Raw genomic sequence first — 21359 nt, 5'->3', positions numbered from 1 at the left:
CAACAATGAATAAATATCCTCACACCTCCTCCTCTCTTTAAAAAGAGTCAGCTAGGGGCGCCTGGGTGGCTCAGTCGGTTAGATGTCTGACTTCAGCCCAGGTCACGATCTCGCGGTCCATGGGTTCGAGCCCCGCGTCGGGCTCTGGGCTGATGGCTCGGAGCCTGGAGCCTGCTTCTGATTCTGTGTCTCCCTCTCTCTCTGCCCTTCCCCCATTCATGCTTTGTCTCTCTCTGTCTCAAAAATAAATAAACATTAAAAAAAAAAATTAAAAAAAAAAAAGTCAGCTAAAACCCTTTTTTCTCCCCCCTAAAAAAACTTTAGTTTTAAAAATGGGATTCAAAGTGATGTTCTCGAACATTTGCCCGGAAAGCTCATCTTTGTACAGATTGCGTGACAGGAGTGTTTTGAGTGTTCTGGATTATAAGTTCAAGAGCAGCCTCTGCCTTTATCCCTCGGGGTGTGCCAGTGAGTGAAAGGACCACTGAGAAGACTTTATGCCAAAGAGAGTGACCTATAAAAAGAGTCATCTGTCGTGGTCACTAAACAGTTAACACGCCCTGCAAAGCCTTTTTTCTCATAGCTGAATTTCATCTTCTTGACCCTCCCTTAGACTAAGCACCCAGTACTTAAAACACAGCCCCCACCACTCACCCTCCAACTGAGAAAATGATTTTAAAAGGCAAAGCAGTCAGTTTTAAACAGAGCCTTTTGGAAGGTATGATAATGGGAAATTAGAACCCAAAGGACTGCTCCATGCCAAGAAATCTCTGTTAAATTTATCTTATCACTACATTTCTGTAAGAAACCAGGCAGACAGAAGACATGTCCATATATATACCCCACATACAGAGTTGTCAAGTGGATGGCTTTTGACGCAGCTGTTGCCATTTTGTGAATAACTGTTTCCCTCAGGTCTTCTCCATTTCATACAGAATCCTTTTATTTGCTACTGTGGTGTCATGTCACCTAACAAGGCTGGTTGGTGAAAAAGTTGGTGAAATGTTTCATTTACTTGCTCCCTTTGGTCTACTGGCCATCCTAGGCAGGGATTTCCTAAAGCCACCACTTTAACCTAAAGAAGTAATTTTTATAGCCAAACTTTCAAGCACTATGACAGGTCTGTGAGAGGTATGATTGGGCAGGGACAGTTTTAGTCTCGTATAACATACAGACTTTCCTGTGTGTTGAATTGACTAGCGCGTCCTAGGTGAGAAGGCCGTGGCGCTCCTACCACTTACTGCCACTAGATGGCATTATATTCTATTTGCATTTTCTCAAGTTTGCATCTTCGGCAGCACCCATAAATACTTCATCAACTTGGACGTGTATTTGTAAAATTGGGTTATTTGTTTTCCTGGGTGAGCCTTTATGAGAATCTTTATCAGATTATTTCTGAAGCCCACAAAACTCAAATTATCCCAGGTCACCTTCTCCAAAGATTCACTTTCTCTGTGGATTCTAGAGGTTGAGAGGTGACAGTTTCCCCTGAAGGAAGGGCAGCATTTCCTTGCAGGAAATTGCTATCCAAGCATTGGTTTTTGATTTATTGTCTCTGATATTGAAGGTAGTGTTGAGGGAACAGCAGCAAGGCCTTAAGGCATATTAAAATTCCTAACATCTTTCTTCTTTTTATCTTGAAATTGCTACTCAGTTTTATTTTCTCCTTTTGGTTGCATGTGGTAAGCATGCCTCAGAAGAGGCCATAAAAATTACTCTGGCCCTCAGGACTACCTGCCAATTGTTAACTGACCAATAGATTGTTGTCACACCTGTGTCCCTGATAAACATCTTCCTCAGTATCCTCCAAATATTTTGTTTGTTTCTATTGCAATGTAAATTGTATCTTTGGAATAGACTTTAACGATTTGATCAAAGCTCCACTTTTAAACTTGAATCACCTTTATAACATCCCTGGCGGTAATTGCCTTGCCTATATTTAAATACTCAAAGGGGCAGGAGATTTCCCCAGCTGTCAAAGCAATCCATTTGAAGTAGTATTAATAATCATGGTGGTGACGGCTCACACTGAGTGTTTTGTGTCAGGCACATCCTAAATTCCTTTATTGTTCTTCCTTTGACACTATTTGGACACTATCCTGTTTCCTGTTCTCTGGCTGCTTTCACCTTTTTCTCTGTTCCTCCGTGATGTCCAGAATTGAATAAAAGATTGCAGGTAGGAGTTATCACTTTCCTTGTTCTAGCTTTGATCCTTTTATTGATTCATCCTGAGGATCAACTATATTAAGAAAAGTCCAGAGTAATGAATTAAAAAGTTTAAATATAGTCACAGACAAGATTGAATCTTTCTATTTAAAAAAAAAAAAATGCTTTAGAATTCTAGTTCTTGAACTACAGCCAAGAGCCCTAAGAATGTCAAAGCTGTAAGTGACGTGACAAACAAAAGCAGTCACTTGTCTCTCATCCTGTTCCAATCTTCAGGGAACTGATTTGAACTTAGAGGCCTCCCAGCAACTCCAAAGAGAGCTGCAATAGTGACACACATTTTGAGGAAAAAAAATTCTGTATCCATAAAGTAGACTTAACTTAGTACTTTTAATTTATGTGTTTCAGGGAGCTCTGGAACGTAACGAAAGCAAGATTCTTCGCTTCCAGCTTGAACTCTTGGAAGCTAAAGCAGAACTTGAAAGAAAGCTTTCAGAGAAAGATGAAGAAATAGAAAATTTTAGGTATCTGAGATTATTTTGATGAGCCATATTTGCATATTCCAGAATTCTTGACTGAACAGAACGTGCTGTGTTTGGCTGCCTTTATGGCCTCTGCTGGAACATTACCAAAGAAACTTAGCCAGTCTTACCCTATGCCAGATCTTTCTAGTAAGCTCACCACTATTAATCTAAAGGAACACCTCTACTCAATTACTGTCTGTTTTTAGGATTTTCTTATGACTGAGCAGCTTCTGTTCTCATAGAGACTCAAGAGAACACACCAAAAAAGCATAATTATATGTACAAGGGCTATGGGCACTACCTGGTCTCCCCATAACAAGTCTCTTGGGCATTCAAGAAGCTGACTGATAATGCTGAAGAGTGGAAGAAAGGAACTAAATGTGATGCCGTACATTGAAATTAATGCCAGATCAGAGTGAAATTTTCACACACCCCCTGCCTGCACCTGTAGCCATTTGTTTGGAGAGGGGCGGGAGCCAGGAGCTAAGCTGCTTATTGAATCCCTGTTGAAGAGGCTGAGTCTTAATGGTCAGGAAACTGAATTAGACAGGACTCATGGGTTGCAGGATCTTTTCTTAGCCTCATCATAACAAGCTGATGACTTTAGACATTCCACTTCTTAGCGTCTCAGTGAAGTGAGGGGATAAAAGCAGCCCCATACATGTCGCAGAAGGTGGTGAGGAGGATCAGTGAGCTGATGTCGGCAAAGCACTTCACACTGTATAGATCAAAGGCACAATTATAAACACATGGAATTCACTGTGATTATATCATTTATCTGATCTGTTCCATTAAGTCAGTGCCATATGTCAGCAAGGAAAATCACTGGAGTCTGAGTTTCCATGGGCAACTTGCTTTCAACATGTTTGTTAAAACAATTTTTAAAAAATGTTAATATAGTCAGTTGAACTGGCTTCTTTCCCATAGCCCCAATTCAGACAAAACTCCCATGGGGGTCATTTTTTTTAATGAGAACATCAAGCCAAATTTGGCCCTCTGTGTGCTTTGAGTTATCCTTGCTCGCTCTCTCATGGACACTTGCCTCTCTAGGACTGACTGTGAGGATGAATTTCGGTCTACTTAAGAGGCCCTGACTCAGTGTCTAAAAGAATTTTTTTTGATGAAGGGCAAAACATCAGGCCTTGATATTTGCCCTACTTCCTTCCATGAGGAACAAAAATGAACGTTTCTTTGTGCAGTTAAAAGAAAAAAGCTCATTTTAGGTAATGTCAACCCTGCATCTATTAATAGACCTGGCTTAGGGAAAAATGAATCCTCAGAGAGTCTGCCTCTCGTCAGGTACATCTGAATGTCTTAGAGCAGTTCACCAATTATAATAATCTTAGTGCAAAGGAAGCTGGAGATCGAAACAGCCAGGGCTGGGAGAAGAAAGAGCTGAACTCTAGGCTGGGGCTGTGGAGGGGCTGAAAAAAGAAGAGGCGGGCTAGAGGGTGGGGCGAGCTAGTCAGGAGTTTTAGTTAATGATCCATAATAGCTATAATAGGTACATCCGGAAAGGAGAGATGAGCATATCTTACAAAACATCACAAGTGCCCTTGCAGAACGTTTCTGTGCCAGTGCAGAATGTATCAGAAGCCTCTGTTTAATCTGATTATTTGGTCTGGCCTCAGGGGCTGGGAGAGGAAGAGGCCCTGAGGAGTCTGCACAGAATGGCAGGGAGAAGCACTAGGAGAGCAGAGGATTCTGAGCAATCAAGATAAGCCAGGTAAATTCTAGAACTTGAGGAAAATATGGCCTGAAGGCAAGATGAGTTTCTAGGTCCTGCGTCCACATAAACCTTGGAAAAGGCCACAGAGACTGAAGGAAGCGTGCGAGGAAGGGACCAGAGAAGCCAAAGAGACTCAGAGGCAAAGATAAGAGCCCTGAGGGTTCTGCAGAGGGGTGATTCATTCAACTCTTCCTCCCCTGAGCTCCAGCCATCATCCTGGGAGGACGTATGTATCCTCAGTGAGTCCGAGGCCTGTTGGTGGTGAAAGTATGAGCAGCTGGGATATGTGTCATATGTTTTGCTTGTTCAATACATATTTGAGCACTTCATGTTGGCCAGACACTGGGCCTGCTATTCTTGTCGGGGCTTCCTAAACTTTTATGGATTGATGGGGCTTTCTTTCTTTCAAAAACGTTTTTTTTTTTTTCCTACAGTGTTCTAATTGACATAGGTAGAGGTAGGGAGGTGATAATGCAGTCACTAATGGAAGGAGAGGAGGAGGTGTGGTGGCTGGCTTTGGCCCTCTCCATCCTGGATACAGAAAAGGAGGCATAATGGCAGTTAGCATGAAGGCCAACTGGTGGCCCTACCTGTCACCTGCGTCCAGTTTGGCCACAAGACTCAGAACTGGGTTGAAAACAAGTCGGTCAGGTGGGTCCTGAATTTTCAGAGGCCACAGATGTCCACAGGTGTTCACAGAGGCCACCTCCTCCAACTCAGGGTGTTCAGGGAAATGCTGAAGTATGGGAGTGTCTTGTCACTGGCCGAGGGCCAGGATGGACCCAGCCTGTGTTCTCTCAGGCACAGCCAGAGAGGTGCTGCTGACGGTCTTGGGAAGGAGGGACTGAAAGTCCTGCAGTCCAAAGCTTGCTTTGGTTTGATCGCCTCTGCAAGGGTTAAACAAATTTTCTGTAGAGGATGAGATAGTGTAGGGAAGAAAAAAATTCTCCTTACCTTCTTTAGGTCTGTGACTGATCCTAAGAATTAAACTGACTTAAGACAGTTTAAAAGGAGAAAAGTCTACATGTTTTATTGAATTTTTAATCTCCATGGGAGCTTTCACAAAAGAATGAAGACTGGGGGGACACAACCAGAGCAGGAAGTTTTATACCTTTTAGACAAACAATAAACTTGTGAAGAATTGATAAGGCACAGGGATTTGGGCTTGTGGTAGCTTAAATGCTGAAGAATTAACAAGGTTTGTTTAGACAGCCTTCTTGGCCCTAAATTTACTCTTTGGTAACAAGGATGTCTCCCTTCCTTCTGTACAGGGGAGGGTATCTTTCACGAGGGAGGTTTATCTCCTGGATTCAGGGAAAAAGGGCAGAATTTAGATTGATCTTCCTGCTTCCATTGTTTTCTCAAATTCCTTAAGCTTAAGATATTTAATATGCCAAGGTGCCGTATTTTGGGGTAGCATTGGAGCAGCATCAATGGCAAATATTTTTGGCTTTGCAGGTAGGCCATAGGGTCTCTATCTCTACTCAACTTTGCAATGTAGCTTGAAAGCAGTTGTACACGATAGGAAATCAAGTGGTCATGGCTGGATTTGGCCTATAACTTCTAGTTTGCCCAACCCTGGCCTCTATAGCCTTAGGGGTCTACACATTATTTTTAATGTTCCATCATGTTTTCCTTCCATTTGGCCTGTTCCTCAAAACTCAGTGATGTCAAATTTCACACATGGTCTTAATTTATAAGCACCATCAAACTTAATTTCAGTTATTGTCTGAGTCTCTGCCAGAAGAATGTGTTTAAGTCTCTTCTCATTTCTAAGGAAAATATTTTAGCATGTCTTCAAGAAATAGGATTTCACACTCAGGCATGGTATTTGGTTAGGAAAATACCTTGCTAATCATTTTAAATTGAAATTATATGTATTAGAATTAAGGAAAATCTCACATTTCTCTGATACAGGTAAACAATATCGCAGGAGAAAAAAAGTGACCTAATGAATTGACTTTCCATTTAAAGTCATTATAACTTTTACAAGTTTTAATGTTATTTTTTTTTTTAATTCTAAATTTGAAAAAAAGTGTAACATACAGTGTTATCTTCATCTCAGGTGTACAGTATAGTGATTCAATAATTCTATACACAACTCAGGGCTGACTATGATAAGTGTACTCTTAATTCCCTTCACCTAGTTCACCTGTTCCCCTACCCACCTCCTGTCTGGTAACTATCAGTTTGTCTTCTATGGTTAAGTGTCTGGTTTTGGGTTTGTCTCTTTTTTTCTTTGCTGGTGTGTTTTGTTTCTTAAATTCCACATCTGAATGAAATCATGTGGTATTTATCTTTCTCTGACTTATTTCATTTAGCAGTATACCCACTAGATCCATCCAAAATTCCACTCTTTTTTATGGCTGAGTAATATTCATATATAAATACATAAAATGTGTCACGTATATACATATGTATATACTACATCTTCTTTATCCATTTCTCTATTGATGAACACTTGGGCTGCTTCCATAACTGGGCTATTGTAAATAATGCCTCAATAAACATAGGGATGTTATCTTTCAGTCTTTCAGTCTGAAATGAGTCTCCAGCAGGCAGCAAATAGGTGGGTCTTGCTTTTTTATCCATTTGGTCACCCTATGTCTTTTGTTTGGAGCATTTAGACCATTTATATTCAAAGTAATTATTGATAGGTGTATACTTATTGCCATTTTGTTACTTGTTTTATGGTGTTTTTGTAGTTCTTCTGTTCATTTCTTCTCTTGCTCTTTTCTCTCACGGTTTGCAGGCTTTCTTTAGTGATATACCTGGATTCCTTTCTCTCTTTCTCTCTCTTTCTCTCTCTTTGCTTATCTATTACTTGTTTTTGATTTGTGATTTATATATAGCATCCATTTAGCAGTCCCATAAGTTTGAACCCATTCTTTACTCTTCTACCCTCCATATTTTAGGTATATGGTGTCATAATTTGCATCCTTTTATTTTGTGAGTCCTTTAACTGATTTTTATAAATATACTTAATTTTACTGCTTTTCTGCTTCCTACTTTTCTTACTCTTCCTACTTAAAGTCTTTCTACTCATAAAGTCTCTGATATTTCTGGGGCAACTGGATGGCTCATTTGGTTGGGGTTCTGACTCTTGATCTTGGCTCAGATCATGATCTCACTGTTCGTGAGTTTGAGCCCTGTGTCAGGCTCCCCCTGCTTGGGATTCTGTTTCTCTCTCTCTCTCTCTCTCTCTCTCTCTCTCTGCCCCTTCCCTGCTTGGGCTCTCTTTCTCAAATAAATAAACTTTTAAAAAAAGTCTCTAACATTTCTTGTAGGGCTGGTTTAGTTGTCCTGAATTCCTGTAACTTTTGTTTGGGACCTTTTTAAGTTTCCTTCTCTTACGAATGATATCTTTGCTGGATCGAATCTTGGTTACAGGTTTTTTCTTTCAGCACACTGAATGTATTATGCCACTCCCTTCTGGCCTACAAAGTTTCTGCTAAAAAAGTAGCTGATAGCCTTATGCAGTTTCCCTTGTATATAACTGTTTTCTTTTCTCTTTCTGCTTTTAAAATGGTTTATAATTTCTTTTTACCATTTTAATTACAATGAGTTTTGGTGTGGACCTCCTTGGGTTGATTCTTCTGGGGACTCCCATTGCCTCCTGGATCTGGATTTCTGTTTCCTTCCCCAGATTTAGGAAATTTTCTGCTATTATTTATTCAAATAATCTTTATGTCCCATTTTATCTCTCTTCTCCTTCTGGAGTCCCTACAATGCAAATCTTATTGTGTTTGATGGTATCATTGGGTTCCCTAAGTCTAATTTCAGTTTTTATTATTTTTTTCTCTCCTGTTCAGCTTGATTGCTTTGCATTACTCTGTCTTCCAGGTTGACGATATGTTCTTCTGCTTCCTCTATCCTTTCATCTAGTGTATTTTAAATTTCAGTTATGAGTTCTTCATCTCTGGTTCTTTTGTATGTTTTCTATATTTTTGTTGAGGGCCTCACTGAGCTCCTACATTCTTTTCTCAAGTCCAGTGAGTATCTTTATGACCATTGCTTTAAATTCTCTTTCAGGCATTTGTTATCTTGGTTTCATTTAGCTCTTTTGCTGTGATTTTTATCCTGCTCTTTCATTTGGGACACATTTTTCTTTTTCCTCATTTTGTCTAACTCTCTGTATTTGTTTCTATGTGTTAAGAAAGTCAGTTACATCTCCTACTCTTGAAAGTAGTGGCCTTATGAAGATTAGTAAATAAATCTTCCCATATATCCTAGGAATTTTTCAAAATGCTACCTCTATGCTGTATCTCTGAGGGACTGTTTGTCATGCTATGTCTTTAAGGATGGGGTTCAGTTTCCTATTGCTCTCTCAGAGGCCATCCCGTTGACTTTTAAAGTTCCAGGTGTTAAGCCTGATTGTAGGAACTTGTGAGGCCAGGCCCTTCTTATTTTCATAGGCAGAGGTTATAGGGTTTGCCTTCCCTGTATGGGTTCCTAGTGCCTGGGGTGCTTGGTGTGAAGAGCTGTTTCCCTCAACTCTATGTGTCTCACTCCTATGGACGATCCCATTGGTCCATTTAGCTCTTGACCATGTCTCCGTCTCCACCCTTCTTACTGCCTTCATTGTTGTCTCTTCTCTAATTTTAGCTGTGGAGAGTTGGCTCTGCCAGTCTTTGTGATATTTTCTGGTTTATTTACACTGATATAGGTATTATCTAATTGTATCCAGGGGATGAGATGGGCTTAGGGTCCTCCTATTCTGCCATCTTCTCTGGAAGTCTATATCACATCTTCTTTATTCATCTATCGATGGACACTGAGGTTGCTTCCATGATGTGGCTATTGTAAATAATGCTACAGTAAATATAGGGGTGCACGTATCTTTTTGAATTCGTGTTTTTGTTTTTGTTGAGTAAATATCCAGTAGTATAATTACTAGATCATATGGTAATTCTATTTTTGATTTTTTAAGGAACACCCATACTGTTTCTCATAGGGACTGCACAAATTTGCATTCCCATCAACAGTGCCTGAGGGTTCCTTTTTCTCCACATTCTCACCAATGCTCATTATTTTTTGTTTTTGATTTTAGCCATTCTGACAGGTGTGAGGTGACATCTCATTGTGGTTTTGATTTGCATCTCCCTGATGATGAGTGATATTGAGCATCTTTTCATGTGTTTGTTGTCCATCTGTGTCTTTTTTGGCAAGAAGTCTATTCAGGTCCTCTGCCCATTTTTAATCATATTATTAGCATTACTGTTATTTTTTGTGTTGAGTTGTATATGTTCTTTATATATTTTGGATATTAATCACTTACTGGATATGTTATTTGCAAATATCTTTTCCCATTCAGTAGGTTGCCTTTTTGTTTTGTCAATGGTTTCCCTTAAGTTGTAAGTTTTTTTACTGACTTCTCTCTTTCTTTCTTTCTTTTTTTTTTTTTTTTTTTTTGTATCTGGTTTTCTTTTTCAAACTGCATTTCATGTCAGGATGGGGGCAGGGGGAATGAAAGAACTTCTTACTATATGGTCCTGGTCCTGAGTGCTTCATTTTTTTTTTTAAATGTACTTGGAAGAGTTTTCATTTTAAAGATTTATTGACTATGCATGAAATGTGTTGATTGTCTAGAGGCCATTCTTTAAGCCTGTATCATATCCAAGCCTCTCAAACCATAGCACTTTCTACTGTCTGCAGGCACTCATGAAGATTCATAAACAACTGTGTAAAAGTGCAGTTTGAAACATTGTCTGCTTAAGTAGAATGTATGTCTGTATAAAGGATTTTGATACCAAGCTAGGGATGCTTTAGTGTTCCTGTATAAGGAGAGTCAGCTGTGGCAAAAGTGAGTTTCCCCAATATAAAACAAAAAAGTGTCTTAAAGCTTTTAGTGATGTTGATAGTATGAGTCACTGTATAAGTCTGCTTGGGCTGCCATAATGAAATGCAGACTGGGTGGCTTAAACAACATAAATTTATTTTTTCACTATTATGGAAGTTGGAAGTCCAAAATAAGGTGTTGGCAAGTTTGGTTTCTCCTGAGGCTTCTCCTTGGCTTGCAGATGGCCGCCCTCCTGTCATGTCCTCACATGATCTTTCTTTTGTGCATGTGAATCCCTGATGTGTTTGTGTGTGTCCAAATTTTCTCTTAATCAGATTAAATTAAGCCTCACCCAATAGCCTCATTTTACCTTAATCACCTCTTGTAGAGGCCGTGTCTCTAAAGATAGTCACATTCTGAGGTACTTGGGTTTAGGGCTTCAATATATAAATGGGGAAGTACATATTCAGCTATAACAGTCTGGATTAACTTTATGTACTGGTATTCCTGTAGGATTATGACCTGGAAGCTGAACAAAAGCCCACAACCAAGGTTAGTCATGAGAGGCTGATCTCAATTTGTGGGGGCCAGGGACATAAGGTTAGCACAGAAGAGGTGCTAACTCTGGGCTTTACATTCTCCCATACATTTCCATAAGTACTTGTGAGATTTTCACCTACCAATGGGGAGACAACTGGTCATGAAAAGCAGCCCCTCCACCTGTTACCCAATTAGAAACCTGAGCCACACAACTATCCCATGTGGGCTATATGCCTTCCTGATTGGCCTCAGAGTTCAGGACACATATTCAATGCTATTTCAATGCAGAACATAATTATGATCCAAGATGAGTACATTTTTGCTATTTCTGGTAATGGGCTCTATGATAAAGAATAGGAAGGCTCTTCCCATGTCTGTTTTGCCTGTTCAGCACTAAGTCCTATTTCACAGGGTGAGCTTAATCCTGGGGTGGGGGGTGTTAGTTATAGCAGTTAAACCATCCTGGCTCACAAACACCAGATCTTGACTCAAAACTGTCAAAGTTCGGGGCACCTGGGTGGCTCAGTCGGTTGAGCATCTGACTTCGGCTCAGGTCATCATCTCATGGTTTGTGAGTTCGAGCCCCGCATCAGGCTCTGTGCTGACAGCATAGAGCCTGGAGCCTGCTTCGAATTCTGTGTCTCCCTCTCTCTCTGCTCTTCCCCCCACTCATGCTCTGTCTCTCTCTCTCCTTCAAAAATAAATTAAAAAACATTAAAAAACATTTTTTTAAAAACTATCAAAGTTCATCTTTGTTTTGTGTCTGAGTCCAGTGTAGGTTAGGCTATAGAGTGAGCCACTATTCTTCAAAGCCATTCAAGAGCCCAGTTTCCTTCCATCTTGTGGTGCCACAGTCTTCCAAAAGTGGCCACCAAGTTTGCCATAGATGAGGAAGAGGGGAGTACTGGATTATACAAGTAAAAATGTTGTATGGGCAAGGCCTACAAATGTTTCTGCCCATGATCCAGTGGTCAGCATTCAGTCACATAATTCCAAACTGACTGCAGGAAGGCTGGGAAATGATTGCCATGGGTTCCCTAGATTTTTTCATTGTTTCCCTCAACACACATCTATTGTCTAAGCTTCTATCACTTGGCAAATATAGTTTCAGTGTAGGGTTTTTGTTGTCATGAGGAATATTGAAGCAACTCAATCCTCACACAGCAGTTGGTCTTCTCAGCCTACCCTTGACTGTACTCCAACTCCTACAGAAAGATAACCATGCTATTCTAGAAGGGCTAAGCAACAATAGGCCATTAGAGCAATATTGCTTGTCCTTGGGATTTAAGCCTGGGTGGCTCTTTCTTGCCTTGTTCAGATATGTTTTACCACTGAAAGTAGTTTAAATATTATAGCTGTCTGGAAGAGTATCCTTCCTTCCTCCTTAGCCACTGCCGGAAATCTAGATGTTTGCTCTATGCCTTCCCTTAAGGGGTCTTAGGTAAGGCTAAGTCTGTCCCACTGGACATAAGGGCCTCACAAAGATCCTCTCTGATACTTTCCTTGATTCTTGAGAAAAGCTGGCCTGGGAATCTTAATCTATTATGATGCTCACTAACCTAACCCTTCAACCTCTATGTTTTTTAAAATGACAACCCCTTAGACTCATTTTGTTAATTACCCAGAATTTTTCTTGAATTTTAATTTTTTATGTTTCCTAAACTATTATGTGCACAGCAGGTAACCTTTCTTAATTTGGGTGCATGATTTTTTTTTCTCTTAAATGTTATTCTAAAATTAGGAGGAATCAGCAATGCGCTATTGACTCCCTGCAGTCTAGTCTGGATTCTGAAACTAGGAGCAGAATTGAAGCGACACGGCTGAAGAAGAATGTGGAAGGGAACCTCAGTGAGATGGAACTCCAGCTTAGCTGTGCCAACCGACAGGTGTCAGAGACAACCAAATCCCTGGGCCAGCTTCAGATCCAAATCCAGGTACAAATTGCGATATAAGGGCAGGGAATAAGCAAACCAAGAGACAGATTGTGCTGAGAAATAAAAGTAAGGACAACAAATCTAATCCTTCAAGAAAGCAGGAACACACTTAAATTGGCGAGCTTTGCTTAGAGCATGCATGCAGGTGCATATCCCATTGAACTCAGCAATCTGTGCCCCAGGCCTGTGTTTTCTCTCACAGGACCTTCGGGTGCAGCTAGATGACAGCATACGCCTGAACAGTGAGCTGAAGGAGCAGGTGGCTGTGGCTGAGAGGCACAACTCTCTTGTCCAGTCTGAGCTAGAGGAGCTGAGGTCCTTGTATGAACAGACGGAATGTGGGCGCAAGTTGGCGGAGGAAGAGCTCCTGCAGGCCACAGAGAAAATCAATCTTTTCCACATCCAGGTGAGGCCCATAAACTCTCCCTATGAGCTGTATTAGCTGGATGAAGGCAATGGTTTCCACACATTGTTCAGCTTTGGACCATAATAGTTGCCATGTCAGGCAATGGATGTGGCATATGAGGCATAAAGAGAGCCTTTGGCAGCAGTGGGCACACTCTTCATTCATTCCCAAATGTAGTAAGTTCCTAGGGTTGCTATCACTCGGGACCACAAACTGGGTGGCTTAAAACATCAGAAATTTATTCTCTTACAGTATTCAACACTAGATGGAAACCAAGTTGTTGGCTGGGCCATGCTCCCTCTGACTCTCATAGGTCAATCCTTCCTTGCGTTTTTCTAGCTTTTGGTGATTTTTGGCAATCTTTGGTGTTCGTTTGCTTATAGATGATCACTTCAATCCTCTGCCTTCACGTGGAAATCTCTCTATATGTCTTAGCATCATCTTTTCTCTGTTAGTATTTGTGTCTCAATTTCCCTTTTTCATAAGGACATCAGTCATATTGGATTTGGACACCTCCTAATGACCTTGTTTCAACTTGATTACCTCTGTAAAGACCCTATTTCCAAATAAGATCACATTTAGAGACTTCAGCCTATCTCCTTTGGAGGGGACACAATATTATCCATAACACTAAGTCCAAAAGAATGGACTCTCAGGACATTGACAGCCAGTAAGCTGGGGAGAGCTGAACATTCCCTAGTGTACCAGAACCATTTGCCTGTTTCTTCTGTTCCCTCCAAGTCACATGTTCTCCAAGGATTAAAAAAAAAAATCTCCTGCCTCAGAGCCAGGAGATTTCTAACAATTCTAAGTGACTGCTGACAGATATGAGCTGTCAGGACTCTGGCTCCCCATGGAAGGTTATATAAGTGACATGAAGCAAGGATTCTTAGATCGTTTGCCATTCTCATAGAATCAGGGGAAACCACAGCATCTAGGATAAACGTGTATACTAAATGGATCGTTCAACATTTATAGGGCACCCGCCATAACCTGAGCAGTTGTATGAGGTGTACGTGCAGAATGTCTCCATTGTCCTAAAAAAGTGAAGAGCCAAGTAAGGAACTCAATGCGCTGCTGGAGTATAGTGTTAGAGCAAGCACATCCCTACAGAAAGCCTTCCCTGACAGTCCTAGGCATAGCTAGATACACAATGTGCTCAATCAGAGTCATAAAGGACACATAAGCAACCTGTCAGGTAGAGAGAAAAGCCGAGGACAAAGCATGGGGGAGGAGGAGATGTGGGCTGCTGAGGGAAATTGCTGTACTCACAGAGCATAGTGGGGTAGGGGTAGGAGAGATCAGAGAAATGATGCTAAGAGGCAGGGAGAGCCAGGTCCCCAGGAACCTTGAGTCTGAAGCTAATGCAGTTTGAATTCCTTCTTGCAGCGGATGGGGATCCACTGAAGAATTTTGAGTAGCTGAGAGTGAAATGATCAGATTTTCATTTTAGGAAGTTTACTCTGGTGATTGCTGTGAATGGTGGATTAAAACAACTATAGACAGAACTGCCATACCGTGGAGTATTTAGAAACGTCATTGTGGTTGCCACAGTGACTGGAAAGTGCCTCTGGCATTTAGTGGGCAGGGTTCAGAGATACTAATATCTGTGTTAGGTACAGGATAATCCCACTTCACAAAGAATTGCCCTTCCCAGAATGCCAATTGTGCCCCCACCGAGAAATGCTAAAAAAAGGAAGGATCAGCCAGTGATGTACCAGCTGGGAAGCATTGCAATTAGTTTTTGCTTACAGTTTGACTTTTGTGTCCGTCAAAACATTGTGCATGACACAACCCTATTTAGATATCATGTGATATGGAACAAATAGGCTGTATGTTTTGCATAATTCCCGGCAAGCTAACTCGCTTCAACATTTTCTTTCTCTCTCAAGAAAGCTTATGTAAATACAATGAGCAGCATTCTTATAAAGTAGGATATTGAATTTTTAAAAAGTAATCATCTATCTGTAGTACTTAATAGCTATTGGTAATAAATCATTTGCCATGCATATTATAACTGATAATGCACCAGTGGGTCCCAATATGATGAAAAACCACTAGCCTAGAGAGAGAGATGAGGACATCAACCAGAGCAAAAACAGACATAGAGAAGAGGAGATGAATTTGAAAAAAAAAAAAAAATGAAAAGAAAATTAGGCCATGGAGACCTGATCTCTAGAGTGTAATTTCTGAAAAATTTAGGTGTGTAACAGAAATTAACACAAAAGTGCAAATTCTCAGATCTCATTTCAGACCTACTGAATCAGAATCTCTGCAGTGGGACCCAAGAATCAAACAAATACTCAGATGATGCTGGTGGTCCAGAAGCTACCCTGTGACCAGCATATCTAGGTGATACTACATTGCTCACAAGAACCTCTCCCCAACCTTAATCATGTGGAGACGCCTTGCAATTAATAGACTGCTGTCAATCTTTTGATAGAATAATGAATCTTTTATGGAACCTTCTTAGTTCCTTCTGCATTCCCAGACCTCTAAGCCTAGAATAAACATACAAGGCCAAACTTATCCTTGGCTGATTACATGTGTTCTTTTTCAAACCTGAACTGTGACAATCTGGATTGCTCTTTTGCACAATACCACCTAACCCCCTTCCTCCCAAAAAGAACCAAATAAAGAGTCAGCTTAAAAAGATTTTGGCCATTATCTCCTTAGCAGATTTTAAATGATTCTAGGTACAAACAAGTTGGCATTTATATTTGTACTTTCCTTTACAAAGAAAGAGTTTCTATGGAGTTAGTGCAGTGAGGATCCAGAAAACATTCCAGTAAGGTACACTTATCCCCACCACCATGACCACTACCAGGGAGAATCCTGGGGCAGGGGTGGGAGCACAGAACCTAGCTGTCTGTGAGGACAGAGCATGGAAGCCTTGATGAAGATGCTTCATGCCATTGAAGAAGCAGGACAGAACCTGTGAGGCTGGAATATCTTTCTTTCTATTTCTAAGGTACAATCCTGCCACTGAGAAAGGCACTAGCTAGAGAAAAGTGAAAGGACAATGAAGAGAAATCAAAAATAGGAAGCCTGTGCTTTTTATATACATTCTCTGTGCTAAGGTTTCACACCCTCAGAAAAGCTGTGCTTCAAACGTGGACCAAATAGCAGCAAAAGGAGTCTCAGCCTCTAGTGTCACAACCCAGGAAAGAAAGAATTAGGACAGTACCAGCCACAGAACAGCAATAATCCTCCCATGGGGTGGGGGGCTTCCTAAGGCCTGGGGGTTGAGGCTTATTTGAGCTACACTTCCCTCCTCCTCATTGCAAAGTCAGATAGAAAGGGAGGTAGATAAAGAGGAAATTGGATTTTTGTTTTTGTTTTTATTTTTCCTGGAGCAACATGCTGGAAACCGATTTTTATTCCCCAACTTCCTGCTCCCCGCATATCTGCAACTGACCCCGACTTGTGCTCTGGAACACTTGTTTCTACAACATCAAAGAACAAACGGCAGAAAATCATATTCCTCAGCAAGTTGAAAACCAAACACATGTTTGGGGCTTGTAGATTACCTGGATCCATTTCTATTTTCTTATTCAGACAAACTGCTAGGTCTTTAATATTGAACGTCTAACGGATGAAATCCCTTCCATTCAAATATGCCTTTGATGGCAAAGGAGAGTTTTCTAGTGTGGCTTCCTGGGGTTGGAAATATTGCTTCACTGACTATGGCTGCTTAGAACAGAATTCACCCCCGGCCAGAGCCCATTCCTGTTGCATGTCCTCGACCTGCCAGCTTGCTTTTGCATCGCTGGTCTCAACTTGCCTAATGAGAGTGCTGCTTTGCTTTAGAACACGAGCCTCCTCAACCAGAAGAAGAAGCTGGAAGTTGATGTTACCAGGATGCAGAAAGAAGCTGAGGAGGCAGTGCAGAGGTGTCAAAATGCAGAAGAGAAGGCCAAGAAGGCAGCCACTGAGGTGGGTTCATTGACTGACTGCTCGTTCCTATCTTGCAGAGTTGACGGGGCAGTAGCCAAGGGGCAGAGGCAGATCTGCAGCCAAAAAGAATTCTATTGATTCTCCATATAGCCAGGAGGAGAGTAACTGACCCCTCTGTGTCTCTCTGTTTCCATTTTGAAAAATTAGGCCAATTAGCTCCTCCTTTCCAAACAGCTCAGACAATAAAAAGGAGCAGTTGAACTGCTATGAGCAAAACCTCATGAAAGAAAGAGATTTTTTTTTAAAGTTAAGCCACTTTACACTTGTGAATCAATATATCTAGAGTCTAAAACAATTCTTCTGTGAGTCCTTACAAATCGCTATTTTCTTAGAGCCTGTGATGGCTTTATCATGATGATCTGGAAAGAAAGCTTATGTCACTTATTTTCCCCAACCCATACTATTGCTTGAGTAGCACCATCAGGTTGGTAAAGAAGGGTTTCAGGGCTGGTTTCAGGGTTTCTTTATTTGCAAGGTTAACATTGTTGATGAGAGTGCTTTTCCTAAATGGCACTAAGCTCGGCATTGGCAGCCAGCCTTGACTGAAAGTTTATAGGAACGGGAAAAGACCCACTGCCAGGCACCCCCTGCGGACAGCTGTAGCACTTCTCTCAAAGGGCACAGTGACCAGAAGGCAACACTCAACACAAATATTAGCAGAGGGAGATGGAAGGCCTGGCAGGTCCCAGTCTTGCTGAGCAGAGCAGGGACTTAATTGCAGCCTCCACTCACCCCATCCCTGTCTTGTGACTCTGTGCGTGTGGTCCAGCAAATGCCCAACTGTGTGCAGCAGCCTGCCTTTGCTATGTGAATGGAAGCTGATCCTCATGATGAAGGGGATATCAGAACTGGGACGACAAGATACTCGATTAGATTTTATATTAGTCATTTTAAAATTCAGAGGAGGGGAAGAGCTTGTATCTCTATTTGCCTGAGTTATTTGGCAGTTGAGGAACGAAACAAAACCTTTGCACTGAATCCTGGGTACCAGGTCACTGTAGAATCCAGCCCTCTCTAAGAATAGAGAAGCATGCCTGTCACTCAGCTATTTTGTATCGAGGCAGGCACTTCTGCTCTCTGATGGAAAAGAGGTGTGTGAAAGCTTGAACATGTTTGATGGCCAAGAGAAAAATAATATGTTTCACATTTATGAAAATCCACATAGAGAAAAAGGAATAAAAAGAGTGTCTACTCCAGCTTGGGAAATGTATGCAGTCACACATTATGGAGACTATCTGCTTTACTGTGCCTTTATAAGATTTTTGACAACGTTGAAAAATGAACTCACTACCTCTTCCCCCACCTTCTAATTTTCACATAGTTCATCTCTGAGTCCCAGCCCCACATAGCAGAACCCAGAGTTGCCTCCATAATTCATTCTTTGCCCTCACCATCTGCACAGACGTCTCACACTTAAATTATACAGATGGTTGGTAACCTGATAGACAGAGAATCTTTGGCTGGGAGGACAGTGTTCCTACATTAAATGCTCTGAGAGATTCACGAACCGGTTCTTAATAATTTCATCGAGACATCAAACCCTTGTACACATAGCCAAAGCCAAGAGCAGCCTTCACAAACAAGAATTAACCTTCCTTGTGCCAGATTATTGGCACCGAGAGCATCTGTAGCTGCCAAATTCCTGGAGCCTAAACCTGTTTGCTGTTGTGAATCACAGAATTATAAAAGAGAGATGTGAAAGATCTTCATGGGCCTCCTTCCATACTTTTCCTGGTGTGTGATGTTATCGGACGCGTCCTGGGCTTTATTCAGTTCAAAGCTGTTGCGTTAGTTGGTCACCTTTCTTTCAATACAGGTGTTGATCTCTGGTCTGTTTCTGTTACCCCTCGCCCCAGTCTCCCTGGTAGCTGATGTCATCTGGATTGCCATATCATTAACAAACTTGAGGGTGGCCCAGGTTAGGGACAGAGCAGTGGGAGGAGATTGAGACACAGAGGAAGTCATGATAACTAGTCAGATAAGGACCCGAAGATTGTGGGCAGAAATGTGAAGGTCAACTGGCTGCCAGCTTATCACAGCCCCTTTCTTTCTGTTTTAGGCAGCAAACATAACAGAAGAACTGAAGAAAGAGCAAGACACCAATGCCCACTTGCAGAAGATGAGAAAGAATATGGAGCAGACAATTAAAGACTTACAAAAAAGACTGAATGAAGCTGACCAGACTGCCCTGATGGGGAGTAGAAAGCAAATCCAGAAGCTAGAATCGAGGGTAGGCATTTGTCTGGATAATCATGAGGTCATGACAACTTCTGATTCAAGGCCTTATAGTCCTGGGATAGCATTCCAAATGTTTTGTAGCTCTCTCGTCACTTCTCTTGTTAGCACTTCTAGATCACTAATAGTGTCAGATCTCAATATATTCATTCATTCTCGCTTGACCTTGGGCCATCAACTAAGACTTTCCTTGGGCTGGATAAACTCTGCCTCCCTCTTCCTGTTAAGTGAGAATGCATCTCTTCCCATTCAGCCACACCAACTCTAGGCTCCCCACAGCCAGGGTTACCTGCTATTTCCGGATACACCCTCGCAGTCTTGCTTCTGTGCCTCTGTTCCTGTTATTTCCTCTGCAGAGAATGCCCATTTTTTAACATCCAGAGAAAGGGGGAAGGGGGACAAGTAAATCAAGGATCAAGAAATGCTTAGTGAAGATATAGGAGGGGCTGACAGAAATGATGTAGCACCTGCCTTCAGGGAGCTTGACAATAAATAGGAAGATCTATCTTGACAATAGGATTTTTTAAATTATTGGATCAATTTCAATGACTATGTACAGGTTGGATGACAAATGCTAGAAGGATAGGAAGAATATTTGACTGGGACTTCATGGTTCAGAAGGGCCTCTTAAAATTGCTTTTGTACATTTATGGTATATCCATACAATAGAATTCTAATGCACATCTATGGTGCCTCCTTATAATCATGCTGATTAAAAAGGAATGAGGGAGCGCTCTGTAATATGTTCTGGAGATCTCATCTAGCAGTATGATGATGATAAAAGGCACAGAGAAAAGGTAGAGTCTACACCCTTTTGTGCAAGAGGGGGTTAATATAGAAGACAGGGGCACATACACATTTGCTTGCATTTTCAAAAAGAAGTGGTGACAGAATAAAACAAAAACTAATAAAAATAGCTGCCATAGGAGGAGACACAGAGATGAAACTTAGACCTTGTGAATGAAACTTGTTTAGTTGTTTTGATTGCAAAATCATATAAAACATTTACATGCTTCATAACGTAAAAGAAAACACGTTTAAATCAAAGAGCAGAATAAAACAAATCAATCTGTAAAATGTTAAGACAAATGGAAACAACTGAAGCTAACTGTATATCAAGTTGAGGGGCATAAAACATACACAGAAGAATTATTCCTAGTGACTTTTAAACATAGTGCTTTGTACATCCCTCATGGAATATATCTAAGGACAAAAGAAAAAAAAATCAAAGCAAACTGCACTTGTAGTTCCAAATAACTATATCTTTAACAAAATGTTTTTAATGTTTATTTATTTTTGGGAAAGAGGGAGGAGCAGAAAGAGAGGGAGACAGAGAATCCAAAGCAGGCTCCACACTGTCAGCACAAAGCCCAATGTGGGGCTTGAACACATTGAGATCATGACCTGAGCCATAGCGGGATGCTGACCCACTGAGCCACCCAGGCACCCCTCAAATAATAGTATCTTATCATTAACACTATCAGTAAGGTTAATATAGTTCTTTAACCAATAATTATTTAATCTTGATTGTATAAGAACCAAGATTTTTAGTAGGAGAAAAAAACATATAGGCATAAAATTAAAGAACTTAGAATATGTCTTTTTTCCCTAATTAAAAAAAAAATACATGAATGATAATGGTGTTTCCAATTTGAATTTAAGATTTTAATTTTGCTTCCAATTACTGTTTGTCCACCATAAAGCCTAGAACCCATGCTAACTCAGTAGCAATAAGCTTCCAAATATCAGCTGATACTAAGGAATTATGATTAATTTTCTTAAAACCATAATCACAATACTAATCTGTTAGGATTACATAACGGAATATTTACTGGTGAAATTATATGATGTCTAGGATTTGATATATTAAAGCGATTTTCCCTGAGGTTTTTTAATCGACATAAACACATACATGAACACATGAGAAAACCTTAAAAGGTCGCCTCATAGTCTCATGTCCCAACTGATAGAACTATGTATTAAGTTCCTAGACAATAGGGGTTTAGAAGATTTTTTAACGGGCTTTGTCCACAAGGAACTTGCATACCTGCTGACTTGCCCTCCCTGAGGAAAAACAAGGGCAGTGTGT

General features: G+C 40.9%; 1 protein-coding gene across 1 annotated transcript in view; it reads left to right on the top strand.

Annotated features, from left to right (window-relative positions):
- The window catches only part of MYH15 (myosin heavy chain 15), a 151515-nt gene that overhangs the window by 104396 nt on the left and 25760 nt on the right, over positions 1 to 21359 (top strand). Inside the window, exons 34-38 of the mRNA XM_007098585.3 lie at positions 2575 to 2690; positions 12480 to 12672; positions 12875 to 13078; positions 16889 to 17014; positions 19095 to 19265. Of these exons, the coding sequence (XP_007098647.2) occupies positions 2575 to 2690; positions 12480 to 12672; positions 12875 to 13078; positions 16889 to 17014; positions 19095 to 19265 (810 nt within the window). The remainder of the gene's footprint in view (positions 1 to 2574; positions 2691 to 12479; positions 12673 to 12874; positions 13079 to 16888; positions 17015 to 19094; positions 19266 to 21359) is intronic.

The sequence above is a fragment of the Panthera tigris genome, chromosome C2 (assembly GCF_018350195.1).
Source record: "Panthera tigris isolate Pti1 chromosome C2, P.tigris_Pti1_mat1.1, whole genome shotgun sequence".
NCBI lineage: Eukaryota > Metazoa > Chordata > Mammalia > Carnivora > Felidae > Panthera > Panthera tigris.
Note: the sequence above shows the minus strand (reverse complement) of the source record. Positions and strands in the feature narration are given on the sequence as shown.